The sequence below is a fragment of the Streptopelia decaocto genome, assembly GCF_964273445.1.
Source record: "Streptopelia decaocto genome assembly, chromosome: 1".
Lineage (NCBI taxonomy): Eukaryota > Metazoa > Chordata > Aves > Columbiformes > Columbidae > Streptopelia > Streptopelia decaocto.
This window is the reverse complement of record NC_138663.1, coordinates 87,479,972-87,498,717: the sequence shown is the minus strand read 5'-3', so window position 1 is coordinate 87,498,717 and position 18,746 is coordinate 87,479,972. Positions and strand designations below refer to the sequence as shown.

Sequence of the window (18,746 nt, the reverse complement as noted above, 5' to 3'; positions counted from 1 at the left end):
AGGGAGTACATTTTTGGTTATTGTTTTTCTAATGGAAATCAACAGCAAATCAGATAACCTGTTAGTCTATTTTGTTAACTTAGTAACATTTGTTAAACTAAATTTCTTATTTTGTGCCTTTAGCTTCTGTTGTCCAGGCCACTTGTCATGGCATCTCCTTTCAGTGTACATCCAGTCTGATGTCCAAAGATACATTTTGCTGGGACATTATTTATAGATAACTTATGTTTTTGTTTTGGAAGACATTTCAGGTGATATATTAAATACTTTTTTCCTAAGACTGTCAGGTCCACATAGTCTACCTTAAATAGCACATTCACAAACATACATTATAAAATACAAAAGATGGGATGAAATTTGCTATTTCTTCACATTTTAACTGCTCTTCTTCTCTTTTATACTTTCTTTTTAAATGGTAGTGCTGTTTTAGGTTGTTAAAGAGGTATTTCCTATGCAAAATAATCTGAGGGCTCTCTAACAAGGAGGGTAAGACAAGGCAAGGCTGAATTAAGCTCTTATTTTTCAGGTGATCTAATTTGAGATGCTAGCAGTAGAAAGAAAGAAGAAATGAATTTAAAACAGAAATAAGAGAGAATGACATAAAGAGAGGTGGTCCCTCTGGACTCTCAAAATTTGCAGATGTCAAGGAGGCTTTTATTGCATTGTCTGGCGTTACTATAAGCTTCATCAGTATCTCTTTAACAGCTCCATGAGTGAGATGTCAAATCACTAGCGGGTTCTCTGTGACAGCAGCAATCTTTAGGTCAGAAACACTGTTGAAACACTCTTGATATTAATAAGTCCTGTTCTTTTGCTGGTGTTGCAGATGGTGAGAATGAAAATAAATTACTTCACTGGCTTATTTCTTGTTATGTATAGGTCAGACTGCACTGGAAAACTAGCCTTGCTGTCTTTGTTTCTTACCAGTTCTCCTGTGTGCCACTTCAGAAGGGCCAGTTTCTTAGCACTTTGCAGCGCTAACACCTGAAATGTCCCATCTTACTTGTGGTTTAATAATCGAAATATTCTTGGAACTAGTTTATTTCATTGTCCCTGCCCTTCCAACCTGCTTTTTTTGGCATGCAAGTTGCTGGAGTGAGAGGATAGTTTAAAGAAAGTTGTGTGCACATGGGATGCCTTGCTCTTTAAATCTTTTTAAGTGGTTGGATGCTGGTAAGACAGGGTTATGTACAAACCCTGCAGTGTGGAGGTGCCATTGGTGAGCGTTACTTATTTTTACCATGAAACCTGTGATGAGACATTGCAGTGCAGAAGGCAAAAATTGCCCTTAGCTGTAGAAGATCTTTTTCCTCTAAAAAGAGCAATAATTGAAAACAGCACCTCTTTTCCAAACAGGTAGCAGGGGTGAGAGTGGTGAGAATTCAGTGTTTGAAGGGCTGTTAGCAGTAATCTTGTTTTTTAGCATGTGCCCATGGCACTTGCCATCTCACTAAGCCATGCTGTTGTTTTAGTCCCTCTCACTTCTGTAGGCCCATGCGGTTCCCGTTGCAAAAGTCAAAAGAAAAGGCACAGATAGATCATTCTCTGGGAAGGTAAAAGATAAATCTCCCCTGCTGCTTCTTTCTCTGAGGCAGCATGGGAGAGAACTAACCCAGACCTCAGTCCTGGCTTCACCAGAGATCCTGCTTGGTGTCATGGGCCAGCATTTGAGCAGCCTTGGCGATTTCTTCCACACATTTCATCCGGTGCTTTGTAATTCCTCCCCCCCCTCGCCCCTTACTTTCTTTTTCTGACATTTTTGTAGGCTTAGCCTGTGTTAACTTCCCTTTGTTTTCCAAGTTACCTCCTGGAATCTGTGCATTCCTAGAAACTCCCAACTTTTTCCCCCCAGGGCCATTTCAGCACCATCTTGCAGTCTGGAGCTCAGCTCAGTCCCGAGGAGCTTCTCTTCCCATTTGCTCTCTTCTATTAATGAGAAAATGGGGTCCTTCCTGCCCACCACTCCCTCAGCCACAAAGTGCTGCCCAAGCTGTCAGTGCTTCTCCCATCACTCTAATGGCTCTGCATGGATGGAGAGGGAAGAAGGGCTGTCAGGCACTGAGTGCACCATCTTCGGGGAAAGCTTTGCCATCATACTTCTTTGGATTTCTCTTCACTCCCTTATCCCGGCTCTGGCCACAGCACTGAGCACCGTGTAATATACAGGGGGCCGTGCAGGTAGGATCAATATCTGGCTTGACTATAATCCTTTCCCAGCCACGACTGGGCTTGGGGTGTCTCATTTGGCATGCCTGGTTTTCACAAGGAAGGGGAAAAAGAGATTTCCTTTGAGAGTAAAGAAGAAAGAAGAACTTTTGCACTAATTGGTTTTTAAAAGGCATAGCATTAAGAAGAAAATAGACAAGGTGTGGCATGACTATCTAGAAGAATATCTAAAGGTACAAAAAAAGAATACATGCATGTTTCATTTTTCTTGATGGCACGTAACAAGTGAGGCTTCATGTGATAAAATGTGAGAAATATGAAAAGAATCCATATATTTGTAAAAATACTGCACAAGGCAGCAGTTAAAAGGTGGCACTTCCAGGCAAAGGGTATGTGCACAAGTCCCAGAAGGGGATCTTTTTCATGTAGCTGAGAATACAAGTTAGTTCAGTAGAAAAAGTTAGGTTGCATCAGTCTTCATATTCCCAAGCAAAAAGTGAATCTCAGAAAGTCAATCAGAGAGAAATGCTCAATCTTATCACATACTATTGTATATTTTTGCAGTGCTGAGGCACCTTCAAAAACTGCAGGCTAGGAGCATGATCTCTTACACCAGTACACCGCTGGCAGATGTTGCCCATGAGCTATTCCAGACCTTCAGGAGATCTGTTTTGATAATAGACTGGTTTTAAGTAACCAGCTTCTGGAAAACCTGCTTTGTTCATTGTGAAGAGCCTCCAAATCATCACAGAAAACAAAAAGGGGACAGTAGACTGAAGAGCAGTTTGTCCTCTTGATGTTGGCCCGTTGTGTGACGCCATTGAAAATAAGGCTGGGAAAAACGTGCTGGCTTGGAGCTCGCTGCCTTGCTTCCTTTTCCTTGCCATTGCTGCTGCTACCATCCCAAGACCTGCCACTGCTTGAAGCACAGTTTCACAGTTATAGAAATGCATGCTTCTGACATTGGCCCTGTTAGCCTTTCACATACTGCCTTGGGACGATGGTTTAAGGATTTTGTTCTTGCTCTTTGTTCTTAAATAATGGATTTCTTGTGTGTACATGAGCAGATTTGCATGGAATGCAAAGTCTCAGCATCGATGGAGTGTTCCCTTAGGTACCCTTCTTTTTAACTGGAGTTTATTATCATGAGGAGAAAATGACATTTTTAATTTTTTTTTATTAATCTATATTGTTCTCTGTTGGCGGCCCTAGTAGCTTTGTGGAACAAGTTCATGCAGTAGGGAATTTTTCTTGCCACACATTAACTCCAAAGAGAATTTGGCAGTAAAGGGTTTCAGTTGTTGGCATTTCTGAGCCACCATCTATTGAATTTGAAGCCCTTTTTGGGCAAGTAGCAGAGTAGGTGTGCCAGAGTTGTAAATCCCTCTCCTCAGGGAAAACATTTTATGTTACTAAAGGGATTCAGTAGTGACAACAAACATGAAAGAACACATCTCTTCCAGAAAATCAGAAGTGCTGGTGTGGTTTAACAAATGGATCTCAGGCATGGGAAGTATTTCATGTTTGCCACTGCCTGAAACAGGGAGATCTGGAACAAGCCTCTGAAACCTTCTGTTTCCCTGTCCCTAGTGCAAGATTTTCAGGGAAGGACGATGCTGTCCCTATGTATTCAAAGGTGTTGCCAAGGGTGTCTTATCTCAGCAATTCCTACTTTTATTGTTAACAGCAGGGTTCATTTTGTGTTGAGAGGGTCCAGAACAAGTGCTGGATGCTATTCTTGGCCATCTGTAATAACATTTCAGCGCCACCATTTTTCCAAATTATGCCTAGGATAATGTGACTGCCTGAATAAAATCCGCTCTGCAGCTTAACAGAGAGAGAGAGAGAGAGAGAGACCTTCTTTTTCCAGGACTGCCAGTCCCTCAATTTTTATACATTTACACACTGCTCTCAGGGAGAATAAATAATACATGAACATATGCACTGGCTAAGTGAAATTTCCTTCTGATTATAGTGAGACAGTTGTTAATGGCAATTATAAAATATATTTCTTCATCTGTTGCTAAACCTGCTCTGTGTTTGAGTGTGCCTTTCTCTCTTTTTTTTTTTTTTAAGTTGCCATCTTGTTTTTATTTTTTAAACAAATTGTTTTGATCATTTTTCATATGTTGGCAAGTTGTAGTTTTGAACCCTCTTGAACACGTTTCTGGCAGAATTACCTCATCTGAATCAGAAATAGTGCTACTGCAGAAGTGCCCTGAAATGCTGTGTCTGCTACATTTATATTACAATAATAGAAGCTTTGAAAAGAAACTGATTGACATTAATCCCAAATGAAATATTTACTCTCTGTTTAATACCTGATGGGCAATTCAATACTCTGAATCTATATGAAACAAGAAAAATGTTTAAGCAGCATTATTAAGGCTCAAAATCAGGTAATCAAAAGTCAGAGCTGTATCTTGAAATGGTGTTGAATTGTATGCTCAAATAGTGGTTTTTGCACTCACTGCACTCACATAGACTAAACCTTTTTGAAGGCTGATTTGGAGGGTAGAAGTATATGACTTCTTCCCAAACCTGTTATACATGTAGGCTAGACAGTTGAACGCTGCTGCTGAACTGCATTTTATCCTCCTGCCTTCACCGTATAGTCTCATATGATGTTGAACAGGTCAGTGAAAACAAGCTGTTCCCAGGCGAATGATATTTCTCTAATTCACTGAAAACTGTCTTAAAACCTTATGGTCTGATACTGAGAAGTATCGATCTCATTGCTATTGACTCAGTGGCATTTGTGCTAGAATATATACATACCTGGAAGAAACTGGATCTGCATTTGGGGCATAGAAAGTATAGAAGAATTTTTCTTCATTTTGGGGTCTCGATCCCATTTATAAACAGTAGATAACACAACTTTCTTAGGAATTCACATACTGCAGAAAAATTCATAGAGAGATAAAAATCTCTCTTCAGATAACAGTATTAGTTACATTATTTGTTCCTAGCCCTGTTTCTAGCTGAACCATTGTGCTTGACATTTTATAAATATGCACTCCACACACTTCCTTGCTCATCTGAAGCAGAATTACGATACAAAAGATGTTTTAGCAAATTTCAATCTAGGATCTGATAATAGGATGCATCAAGCAGCCTTTAGTATTGGTTGTTGCAATCCTTCTTCTTGCCCATAATCCTAATTGTATGTACCTGGTAGTACCTCTTCAAGTAAGGTAGAGAGGGACAGAGTAGATGCTGTACTTAGCCTGTTACAAAGAGATCTGTCAGTTTGGGGAGCAGGATGCTGTATTTAGCAGTCCACATTCACTTCTGCACAGGCCTCATCTGCTAAGTGTCAGAGCGGTCAACACTGCCCCGGTTTGGTTGCAGCGCCATTCACGGGAGTGCTGCATACTCAGCTTCATGCTACAGCCCCTGCAGTGACCACCTCCTCTGGGCAGCACCGTCCCAAGTACTTTTCACTTCTCTGCTTTCAGATATCACAGTCATGTTCTGGCTTTGTGCCGTCACCTCCTCTGAACAATGTTGTTCATCTCAGTTGCAATATACCTTATCTTCTCCACAGTGAGAAATTTTAAAACAAGCCTTTTCAGATGGTTGGGATGAAGACTGATATGTTTTCAGTTTCAATGGCAAAGATGGATGTCTCATTCCAGAAGTGGGTTAGTAAATCTTCCCAAAACGCTGAGAGTGTCCAGAGGAGGGCCACAAAGTTGGTGAAGGATTTGGAGAGGAAGCTGTATGAAGAGCAGCCAAAGTTACTTAGTTTGTTCAGCCTGGAGAAGACTAAGAGACCTCATTGTGATCTACAGCTTCCTCACAAGGGGAGCAGGAGGGGCAGGTGCTGATCTCTTCTGTTTGGTGACCAATGACAGAACCCAAGGGAATGGCAGGAAGATGTGCCAGGGGAGGTTTAGGTTGGACATTAGGAAAAGGTTCTTCCCCCAGAGGGTGGTGGAGCACTGGAACAGGCTCCCCAGGGAGGTGTCACAGCCCCAAGCCTGACAGTGTTCAAGAAGAGACTGGACAACGCCCTCAGACACATGGTGTGAACTGTGGGGTTGTCCTGTGCAGGGACGGGAGTTGGACTCGATGATCCTTGTAGGTCCCTTCCAAATCAGGACATTCTATGATTCTATGATTTCCTACATATGGTCCAGTGTTTGTTCTTGTACCATCACCACTCTGTACTATCCCAGACAGGATTAATACAAAAACATACACTTTTTGTGTCACTTTTCAAGATAGAGGACTGCAGTCAGCCCTAGGCTGTGGAGTGTCCTCAAGAGCTGAGATCCAGTGGACCATGAAAACTGTCTCAGAAAGATGAGATGTGGCATTACAGTTTATGTAACACACTGTGCTCTGTAATTGGCTCTTTTAATGCATGCATAGAAACACTGAATTACTTGCAAGAGAAAACAGTATTGCTGTGTTGTTCAGGAGACAGATTTTATTGGTGGGTTTCTCTATTTCTTGCCTTAAACAACTGGAGTTTTGCAAGTCAAATGTGAATACAAATGTACTGGGACTATAGATCTCCAATATGGGGAGAAAATAGAGATGGAGCCAGGGAAAGCTACATGATAAAATCTGCAGAAACTTGTCTTTCTATGGGGCAGGAACATTTTTCCCACTCTGACACGCTGGGTTGCTTTCTCGTTGAGATGCTAAGGACAGTTCACTGAGGGCTGGGAAGTCTGTAAGTCTGGGAGTCACTAGAGATCAACAGGTCCTACAGTCTAATCTGCATTATCATTAATTCAGTGTATAATCAACTCTTTTAAAAATTATCTCTGTTACTAGCTTGGTCCATTAAAGGCATTAAAACTCTCTTTGCTTCAATTTAAACCCTCAGATTGCTGCTTCTAGTAGGTGAGTATCCTTACATCCTATTATGGAATATGTTATGATTAACTAATGATCCAGGTCTGTTGTAGCCATTCGGCCTCCTATTTTGTGTCTTTAATGATTCAGGAGAGAAATGCCTTTAGCTACTGTCGTAAACAGCCCTCTGAATCTTGAAAATCAATGAGAAATGAAAGGAAGTTAATTATAATTTGTACTGACAGCACTGCCTATTACTTATACTGCTAAGTATTTCCATTACATGAGCTTGGATCGTTTGTGGAGGACGGGCGTAGGAATTGCTCTGTGTTTTTTGTTCTGTTCAAAACTTTGTAATACACTCACTTTATGCTGAGGTTTTGTATTCTATGCATCCAACAAAGTTTAAATCCCTTAGGAAAATTTAATCAAAAACCTGTTTGGCCATTTTGAAGAATGGGCTGATGGGAAAATGGAGGAGGAGACTGGAGAAATGTATATTCCTTTGCCTGTGTTAGAGTATTCTGAATGACAGGTTGTGCTGTGAAAAGATCTTTAATTTCCCTGGTTTGAAACAGGAAATTAATCTGTTGAGTGGGGCTAAAGTTGAGAAGCAAAATTAGCTGATCAAAGAGTGTGGGGCAGAGAGCCACAAGAGTGGGGAGAAGCTGGGATTGGAAAAAGCAGCCCAGGAAAAGAAGGTTGGACAGGGAAGTCTGAGACATGAGAGAAAACCACACTGAGAAAGCAGAACTAGATGGACCAGGACTTGCTAGTGAGAACAGGACCACCAGAACGGGAAAAAGCCAGGAACTGGGATGGGAGCAGATCAGAAGGACTGGGTAGGAAACCTCAGGCTTGGGGCAAGCAGGTAAGAAAGCAGGTTCCCACAAAGTACATTTCTTCTGAGAAGCTAGGACAGGACCCAAGGTGTTTCCTTCTCATCCTCCCGTTGTTGCCAGGAAGCAAGCTGGCAAGGCAACCCAGGTCCCTGTGCAGCCGAGTCGCGCAGCACAAGCAGGTTGTGATCTTCTCTGTTATTCCACTCTGTTATTCCATGATGGAGGCCGGTGTGGAACCGAGCGCTTCAGGTTTGGAGATCAACCATATGGCTGTCAGCACAGCATCACATGGTGGGAGGCATTTTTCCGGCTTCCTCTTGGTAGGAACCCAAGAAACTACTTTCCTCAAGGTCTTAATACTCTCTTTTTAACATCACATGAAGCACTCGGGGTTAGAGAGTGCTGAAACTGAAGTTGCTTATACATCCTGTAACTTTTTCTCTAGCACGTAATTTTTTCCCCCACAAAATGTGTGCTTTGCTCAGCAACAGAGATGAGCTGTACACATATAATGCACTTTTTTCTGTCTTTTTGTGGAAAGAAAAAAGTGCAGCGTGAGAGTGAGGGAATTTCTTGAAGAAAATGTTTGTAGTAGCCACAGAAACATGATCTTATCCTTCAGGCCAGCTGAGTTTCTGTGTGATCTTGGACTAGTCATTTTGAGCTAAACTTTTCAAAGGCTATCATTAGCTGTTGTTCCTAACTCATTTGAGATGTCCAGTTTTAGAGCTTGGAAGAAGATTGGAAAAACACTGCATGCTCTTTTCTGAAACAGAAGTTTCAGAAAAGCATTTCTTAGGCATGTCAAATCAAGTACTGCTCAAATCAGCAGATACTTCTGAAATTGTGCCATCTGTGCTTTAGCTCACTCTCCATGTAACGGTAATAATGCTACTTCTAAAAGAACGTTGTGGGAGATTTTGAAAATAAATTAGCTTAATGTTTTGTGATGCAGTCAAGAATAAATAATTGGATGAGGATGAAGGCTGAGGGATAAAAAGAAGTTGAAAGATTATAGTATAAAGTACAGTGTCACACACCTAGCATCTAATGCAGATGTCTCCTATAAATGTGAAGCTTATCAACTGGAAACTACAGAGGAGGAAGAAGGACCTGGGAGCATTGCTAGATCTTGCGATAATCACACATTGATAATCGAGGCAGCACTTTCATGATCTGTTACACTGTGATCTTAAAAGGTCTCAGTGGCTATCAGAGAAGCACTAATGCCATTGGGCTTTTGGGAGAACTCATCTGGACACTTGTGTATACTTTCAGCTTTATAGCAGAAAGATGAGAGCAAACTGGAGGAAGTGCCCAATGGGGCTGATAGAATGATTGGAGCAATGATTGGCCAGTTTTAAAAGGCAAAGAAAAATGTGTGGCTTATTGAGCCTTGCAAAGTGAAGGTGGAGGGATGAGTAAGACAGCAGTTGGTAAATATACCTGAAGGATTAAAAGAGACTAGCTGAGCTGAGGTACAGTTTTTGACAAAAGAGTAAATAGGTTTGAAATGAATAGGAATAAGCTTAGGCTGAAAATTAAGTGGTTTCTAAGAATCAGAGTAGCAAGAGTCTGGGGCAGTATCGCAAAGGACAGAGTGGATGGAAGACACCTTGCTGGACTGGAGATGAAGCGTGAACCCTTTTGAGAAGGGCTCAGACTTAGGAAGGCTATATCCAGTTGAATCTCTTAATTATAGCAGATGCAGCATGGACATGATGCGTGCAATGCGCGTGGGCAGTTGACCTTTTCCTTCTCTCAAGTGAAATCAAGTCATTAGGAATTATCTCTCAATATTCTGGCCCTATACTTCAGAGCTTGAGCTGCTTTAATTTTAGTATGCCTTGGGGAGCCAGATTACCAGTCTATCTGCCCTGGAGAATCTGGGAGCAGATGAGGAGATCTCTTTCAGATGGCTGGCTTTTAACATGCAGCCAGAGAGGTTTGTTGAGTGTCTGAGCATGTGTGGAAAGGAGGGGATGTATGTGCTCTCCATTAGGTTTTGCAAAATGGAGGAAAGCCTCTTGTCTGTTCACTCCAGGACATCTACTTGTCCTGGTTTATGCAGTGTATTTGAATGGAAAACAATCAGTTGTGTAAGGGCTGAAGGAAGAAATACATCATTGGAGTGGGAACGTTGCCATTCTCAGCCTTGGGATGGCTTCCACTTCATGTTTGTCACATGCAGTTCATATTTGTGCGGAACATGTGTCACTTCTGATGTGATGAGCTATGTCATAAAAGCTCTGGTGACATTTTGTAACCTCTTAAAATCTTAACGAAAGAGGTTTGCAACAGATAAATGCCATCTGCCATGGCAGGGCAACTTCCCAGTTCTCTAATCACACACACCTCTTGTAAAATGCTGCATCACCTCAAAAAAATCAGCATATTAATGGAGGAAGCTTGTCATTTCACTCATTCCCAGATTCTTAATTCATCTATTAACTTTTTTTGGTGTGTGTGTGCTTATTAAGAACCCTGAGGAGTTCAAGTTGCAGCAAATCCATGATAGCTTTAGGAGTTCCATTTCATTAGAGCTGTATTTACTTTCTGATTTTTTGGTACTCTGAATTGGAACCATTCTCCCTACAATCTTAATATTTTGCAAATACTCATGGGCTTCACGGAAGGAAGTGTGAAAAGTCTGAGCTATCTCAGGAACACGTAACAGGACTTTTGGGGTGGTGTAAAAAGAGGAGAGTTTTCCTCATTAACCTGTGTTTGTTCACTTTGTCCATTGGGGGAACTGAGATGTGCTAATTATTTTAAATTGATTCAACTTGTTTGCCAGTTTGTCATGCCAGTAGTCTCAGATGTGGGATAAGGAGACCAAACTTTGGCTTCAGTGCTTGCTGGGCTGACAGCTTATATAATGTGCAGTTTTTTTAATCGGTAGGGGCAATTTTTACAGCCTGAAAAATAAGCAGAGTGTTTCATGCTTGGATGGGAGAGAAGAGCACTTTATCCACTTATCCTTTACTTTGCATACTGCTGTTGTTCAGTGCTCTAGCTCTTACACGTAGATGAGACAAACTTTCTAAAGAGAGAGTTTATTGCAGGAAATGTGTACATACTGCAGGCCACATATACAACAAACTTGCATTAATATGAGAAACAATCAGCAAAAGCTACTTCAGATGGTGCCGAGGTAGAAAACTGCATCTCTACAGACTATGGTGAGAGGTGACAGATCTACCTTCTGTCACAAACAGTGTTATGTGTGTTTTCCAAGAAGCGTGCAAGCATTGTCTAGCCCTCACAGACATCAGTGAAGAAGTTAGGTCTGTTTTTATCGCTGTCTTACAGGCAGAGAAAGAGGTACACTGAAAAATGAAGTGACAAGACTAGCAAATCTGTGTAAGCAGCAAAACAAGATACCAGAAGCCCTGGCTTGCCAGCCTGTCTCCTTACATCATGCCTGTGTGCCCTGGGCAAACCCTATTCTTTCGACTGTGTTTGTACATAGCATTGCTGTGGTATAGCAGGCTTCAATACTGACTCTAATACTGATTTTTTAGACATAAGCGTATAATATCCCTGATATGACCTAGCCTCAGGGTCCCTGTTAGTAAAAAGATAATTTCCTTTCTTCATTGGAGTATTGAGAGATTATGGTAGATGTATATAGGTGCCACAGAATAAATCACATAATGAATAATAAATAAATAAAAACCAACACAACACACAGGGACAAGAGAAATCGAGAAGCCTGTGGGCATCGCTCTCTGGATGTAAGTGTTCTGAGGAGGCAGCGATACATTCTCAGTCCAGCACTTGGAAGGATAAGTCATTACACTGTGCTGCTCCCCTCATAGTGGACCATATGGTAAGGTCCTACTGTGCATGTCCTCGCAGATGGAGCGATGAAACTGAAAAGCCTGCTGTGCAGAAGTTCAGTAGGTTTTTTGAAACTGCATTGCCATGCAACCATTTCATTTGCCATTATGTTTGACCTGGTTTTATACATCCTGATGAGGTCTTTAAAAGAAGCTTATTCTTAGTTGCCATTCATATGATTCTTATCTTGCCATTCTCAATTTCAATAAGTGAATACGGGGGGTTAGGTAGGATATGTTTTTGCATTTGCAACTCTGCAGTAATGGCTATTCTGCATATTTTGTCCCAGAAACAGAAGGAGAAGCCATCTTTTTTGCATTAGTTGCAGTATGAAAATGGTAATACTAGGAGTTACTGCAGGGTGGTTGGTGCAGTGTAAAAGTACATACACCCTGCTTCCTTGTGTAATTAGCCTCTTCACGTGGCCTGGGAGATACCAATGCAAGCACCTGAAACAGATAAGTTGAACTCCTAAGGGTATATTGTGAAGCCTTTTATCACAGCCCAGTCGTAGCTGATGCTTAAAATGTGCAGCAAAAAAGAGGGAATGGGATTAGGCGATGTCTCAGTAGAGGTGCTGCAGCCTATCTGGGCTTTTCAGAGCGAGAAACTGTACCCAACTGGGTATCACCGGATGGCATCAAAATGCTTGCTTTGTTTTCTGCTTAAATAATAACAACCAGGTACACTGTGTGTGGGAAGGGATTGTCAGGGGGAGAAAAGCTATTTAGCATCAAGCTAAGAAAACAGCAAAGCACTGCTGTTTAAAAGGCTGTACAAAGAGCAGGGCCTGTTGCTTTCCTTCCAATGCTTTGCAACTTTTTTCGTTTTAGGAACTTTCCGCTGTACTTTCTGTGAGACCGAAGTGGAAGAGGATGAGTCGGCGATGCCGAAAAAGGATGCAAGGACACTCGTGGCAAGATTTAACGAGCAGATTGAGCCCATCTACGCGCTGCTTCGTGAAACGGAAGATGTTAACTTGGCCCATGAAATCCTGGAGCCAGAACCCACAGAGATTCCCGCCCTGAAGCAGAGGTGGGAGAGGGCCCGGTCTTCTCTCGCTGCGCTGCTTCCCTGTGGTGGATTTGTCTGCTCTGTGAGCCTTTCCCAAACCTTGTGCAGCCTCTGGCTGCATTGAAGGCTTACTTGTTCAGCACCAACTATGCAGGCTACTGGCAGATTCCCCAAGGAGTGTGTGGTTTCTAAGGAGACAAAGGGCCATAACAATTTTTTGCTAAACAAGGCAAATGATGATTCTTCTGGTCAGCCTTCTGCACATAGTTTTCTGTGGGGTGGGATACTTGAATTACCTGTTACTTGCTATGCTGCAGCTGCTGTGTAATACCAAGTCCTTGCCCTAGTATTTAAGAAATGAAAACTGCAACGATTTGGAAAAGCTCTGAAGGTGCCATCTACACTGTCTTCTTTCTCTCAAACCCTTATCTTTCATCTATTCCTTTTGCCTCTATGCAGCTTTTGAAACGAAGCTATCTGAATTCTAGACTTTGCATTTCAAATCCACATATAACAACGTTCTAGTTCAAAGGCGTTACTTGTAATAAGGGTATTTTTTTTTCTGATTTTCTCCTACTTGTTACATACTTCTTCTTTTTGGGAGGCGACCATGTTATAGTCAAAAACTCTTTAAAATGTTCTTACCCATGGGAAATGACACTTTCTTTCAGAACATTCCTAGCTGTACAAAAACAGATGATGTTTAAATAATGCAGAAAGATGTGGGGAACTGTCAGTTTTGTCAGCTGTGGTGAAATGTGATGCACTTCTCTGTGTTTAAAGAAAACCCCCAAAAATCCAAAAAAAACCCCACAAAACAAAACAAAAAACCCAAAAAACATGGCAAGGGGGAATGTACCACGAAGGGAAGCATTCCCACAGTGCCTTGGGGTGCTTGGATTTAGTTAATGGGAGAGCAAGCAGGATGTATTTTTTTTTCTCTCAGACTAACCTTGAGAGAGACTGTTCCTCGTATGTTCATGCTGGACAGTTTCTAATTAATATAATAAAAATTTCTTTGTCTATTCATAGTCTTTTTCTAGCCAAGAAGGTAGCTAATTTTCCTCATCGTTCTAATAGAAAAACAGAAGCAATCTAGAGAGGGGAAGAGATTTTTCCAAGGTCGCTCAATATGTCTCTGGTGATATGGGGAGTCTTTGAAGCCTTTATGCCCAAGCTTAATCACTAGACTTTGCTTTAAAAATCCTTTTCCATAGTTTAAATAGTAGAACTGGGATAACCCCACCAAAATGAGAGTGATTTGTCAGTCTTCCTCTTCTGTGCACAGGAAATTGTCACAGCAGAAGCCTGGTGCAGTCCTGTGATTAAATAGCAGCACCCGCTTACTTGACTCTTAAATACTTCAAAAACATTGTAAATGATTAATTACTCTGTGCAAGGAATGACAAAATAAATAGGCAGCCTTTTAAATGCTTACTTGAATACAACTTTCTTCAGCACACATTATGATTTAATTATTTATTAACTCTTATTAATTCAAAACAGCTAATTGCATAAAAGCACTGCTGTGAAATTTTTATTTGAAAGTGCCAAACTCCGGGTCATTTATTCTCTCTGTTTTTATGGAATCTTGAGTGTATGAAATCATTGACAAAACTGACATTTGATGATTCTGAAACAAACAGAAAAGGTCATAAAGTGCCTGCATCTTCTCTTTGCACCAACACATGTGACTTCATGTGTGTTCAGGAGAGTTACAGCTCTAAGCAACCATGCTGACATTGCATAATTGTCATTCACCTGCTGTGGGAAACAGGGCAGATCTTCATTTATGTCTTTCTAGGAGGCCATTAATTTTCTTAATCTTGGCAGAGCATGAATTAGCCCCACAGGTTTCAAAAGAAACCTGCTTTATGTAAGCCCTTCTCTGTGGTTTTCTAAAACAGATGGATTTTAATATCCTCTCAATTTTCTTATGTCAAAATAGCATGATTTTATATAACAAAAATCTTCACAGAATTAATTTTTTGTGGTCATGCTATCAAGAACCATGGATTGTCTGCTGCGAAGTTCAAACTCGTAATAGCAGCTAAGTGAAAAAGTGCTTTATTTCAAACATGGCATAAAAAGTTATTCCCATTATGCAAGACCTTTTCTTAATAGTCTAGGCAGGGTTGAGATGAAAATTTCAAGTAGTTTCCCCTTTGCACAGTGTGGTTTCTGTGGGTCATACCTCAGCTATGTCAAGGATAATTTATATCGCATTTAAAGGCAGCTAACCACTCATTAAGGGATTCCCATCAGGGTAAAACAACTGATGGGTAACAGAGCAAATGTAGCCACATCTGGGCCACTGAGCAGCCACTGTCTGAGTGGTTCCTGGTTGCAGGATGGCCATGCAAAGTCTGGACCTGGGTGGGGGGAAGCAAATCTTGATCTGAGAGAGAGAGATATTTAAGGGTAAAGCAGCTCACGCATCTAGCCTTTTGCTGGTGCCTGATCCATGGTGTTTAACCCTGTACTTTGGAAGAGGGTTGCTGAACAATAAGATCTCTTCTGGCAGTAAGGAGTATTCCCCTGGTCTTGAGGGGCTGCTGGCTCCTACCAACAGTGTTGCTGAAGATGCAGTTCCACAAACAAGGAAGTAAATTGAGACATGTTTGCAAAGCTAACCAGGGTCCAAAAGTAGGTAGAAAGCGTCTAGATGGTTCCACCTAAGCGTGGGACATTGCGGTAGATGGCTTAAAAGTAATTCATACTGTAAGTGTCTCTTAGAGTTGTTACTTTCATTTTTGAAATGTTCCTGATGTCGTGGATGTTGTTTTGCTGCTAAATGATACCACATAGGAAAAAAGTCCATTTCAGGCACACTTATGGGGACCTCTGTGCAGCAGTATTATTAGGCAGTCCCTGGTGCTACTGAGTATTTAGCTGTCACGCTGCAGTCATGGGGAGGGGGAGCTGCATTGTGTATCGTGTGAGGAAAGTGGATTACATAAAATCGTCAGGGAAACGCTCGTTAGAGATTTCTATTGTGTGGGAAGCAAAGTGGTGCTTTTCACAGAACACACGCCTGTCTTGTGAGCTGGAAGGTACCAACATTTGAAATAACCCACTGGGAAGAAGGTCTCCATGTGATTCCTTAGGTTATATAAGTAATACATGGGCATGAGTCTTCTGCCCCAAAATTCAAAGCTGCAGTGAAGGTCTCCTAGTGGGGCTGGCTGCAGGACAGAACCTGTTAGTGTGTGGACACGTGTTAAAATGGATGCTGTGAAGTGTTTTGCTAACAGACCCCAGCAAGCCCACTACTGGGAGGCTGTGAGTAGCCCTTAATCCAAACTGTGGCTGAAGGCACCGCTATTTTTTATCTGGATAAGGTTGGTTATCACCTACCTGCATATTTCCCCCTCACTGTTTACCCCTAAAAATTCAGCAGAATTAGTTCATCAAGCAGTGGTTAAGTCCTTGCTGAATTTAAAAAAAAAGAAAAGCATATTACTCAGGTCTTCTCCAACTGCAACCTTATTTTAAGCTTCTGGGTTGGAGGAAATGTCATTGGGTAGATAGCAGTGACTGAACTGTGCTCACTGACAGCTTCTGTCAGCTCATCTGGCAGCAGAGCAGGGACACAGTGATTATCCTTGATGATTTGCTCTGGAGGAGTCCAGGCAGGCCTGTTACCTGTGAAAAGCCTTAGGTACCACTGGCAGTCACACGACTGAAATTATATGGCTGAGAGTGGGTGCAGCCTGCAGTGGATCTGTTTCTCTGAGAAGATGAAATATGATTTTGAATTAGAGCAATAGTCACATTTGGTTTTCCCCACCTGGAGAGCAGTGAGTTTCCATTCAGCTGCTTTCCCTGATAATTGCGTATGTAGCAGCACAGGCCAGAGAGAGTATTTTAGGCTTACTGCCATCACTATGCAGAAAATACTCCACCTGATGTCCTCTTTCCATCAGATCCAAGCAGGAATGTGGTTTGGTTTTTTTCCTGCATCAGTCTCCCAGGCTAGAAGGGAGCCTGGAGGAAAATGTGCTGGCTGCAGCTTCTCTCAGAAAACAAAGGAGGTCTAGGCTTTGACTGCCGTACCCTTCGCATCAGCCATCACCTCTCTTTCTCCAGCTCTTCCCCAATAAAGACAGTTCTGTCTTGCCGCCTCCAACACACACCACCACACAAAGCTCTTTGCCTAGCCCTAGTCCTCTGGTTTGAAGGTGCCTGGACTTCCCAGTCCTCCCAAGGCTGTGTCTGTGGGTAGTACAGATCTCCTGTGTAACAAAGGAGATGTGACTTAGCACAGGCATTGTCACTCACAATTCAAGCAAAAATGTGAACTGTGTTTTTCACAATTAAGTAACTCCTTCACGGGTCCTGTGATTAATAATGGTTCACAGATCTGAGCATGCTGGGTCTCTGGGCCTATCATCTGACTTGTTTAAACTTTAGTGCTTTTTTAATGCAATATAGAGTTGCTGTGAAAGGCCAAAAAGAGACTTTTCCAAATACCACATAATTGTTCAACTATGTTTTGCTGCTGTGACTTTTATTTCAGGGTATCCTGGGATTTTATGTTTTACTTTATGTGACTGCATCAGCAGCCTTAGTGCTATCTCTTATTTTCAGTGTCTGTTGTGGACATTGCCATAGTCTCATGTAGGGTTTCCCATTAGAGACCCCCTAGGTGCTCAAAACAGCAAGCTGGTGTAGAAAATCCTGGCACTGCATGTTAGAAATCAGAATGCAAGTTCTCTGTGGAGACCAGGAGAGATAACTAATCATAGTTTAAGTGTTGCAATGTTGGCTGAGGAAGGGCTTATTCTGAGTGCTCCGGTTTTCTCTCTTTGCCTTTTATGTAGCAAGGAGCGTGCAGCTGGTGCTGGTTCAGGGACAGCAGCTGGCCTTGCAGGTGGACACCATCGGGAAGCATGGACTACAAAAGGACCATCATATGAGGACTTGTATACCCAGAACGTTGTCATCAGCATGGAGGACCAGGAGGATCTTAACCGGTCTGCAAGTGAAGGAAAGCCGGCCAGAGAGAGACCAATTTGGCTACGAGAGAGCACGGTGCAGGGAGCTTATGACCCTGATGAAAGCAAAGATGGTAAGAAAATTCACAGAGCTAGAAGTACTGTGCTGCTTATGTGATGCTCTTAGAGTGCTGTCAGAAATTGTTCCCCTGTGTGTGTACAGCTGCTGCTCCTTACACTCCAGATTTTGTCTGATCCCCTCTGCTGTGCAAAGTACCGGTGTGTAGGCAGATGTAAAAAATCCTGGTTTATTAGATCCAGAATTGAAATCTAGATCAGTAAAGCTGAGTTACACACAAAATTGTTTGTGCTTCTAAAATGTGAATTATCTGATATGTCTTCCACCTTCAGAGTTTATTGCTTTTGGACAAAGGTCTTTCAGTCTCATCTAGAAAGGTGACCCACTAATAGGTCACTGGTGAAAAATAACATTTATTAACATTCGGTCACTCTGAAGCCTACTAAATATACCAGCAGTGGTTTTGTGCTCCCAGCTGCCTTCTTGCCCATTATTTTTTCAAAATGTGTTTTATATGAAGAACATGTTAGAAGTAAAGCTTCAGGCAGTACAGTAGGGAGGTCTGTCGCCATGGCAGGTGAGTCTTTATTGCTTTGTTTGTTTCTCATTGTCTTTGCTTTTATTTTCATTCATGTTGAGGTCAGGTTGTCCATGGACAATAGTCAAGATCTTGTAACCACTAGTAGTAACATCCTGCTTTGGTAGGTGTGTTATTTAAGGTTACATATTAAAAACAGGAAATAGAAACCTTCTATGATTTTTACAAGAGTGGATCAATAGATGCAATCTACCAGGTCATTTGAGGATTATAGAATGAAACTGTTGATGCCATAGGAAGAGAAGGCGGCAAAGGGAACGTTTGTGAGCAGTGCAGTGATCAGGAGAGGGGGAGAGTATGTAGGTATAGCAGAAGTGAAGAAAATGGATGTAAAATAGTGGCCAGATTATATCTAATTTTCTTTCTTGCTTGTAACACCTTTCAAGCATACAGATCCCAAAACTTTTTCCAAATAGATTGAACAAAGTGAGGTGACTGAAACAACTTCCTCCTGCAGT

General features: G+C 41.8%; 1 protein-coding gene across 3 annotated transcripts in view; it reads left to right on the top strand.

Annotated features, from left to right (window-relative positions):
- Window positions 1-18,746, top strand: part of GTF2E1 (general transcription factor IIE subunit 1) — a 54,128-nt gene that overhangs the window by 33,309 nt on the left and 2,073 nt on the right. For all 3 annotated transcript variants that reach the window (XM_082043252.1, XM_082043251.1, XM_082043253.1), the window contains exons 3-4: window positions 12,494-12,695; window positions 17,498-17,745. In XM_082043252.1, the coding sequence (XP_081899378.1) occupies window positions 12,494-12,695; window positions 17,498-17,745 (450 nt within the window). The remainder of the gene's footprint in view (window positions 1-12,493; window positions 12,696-17,497; window positions 17,746-18,746) is intronic.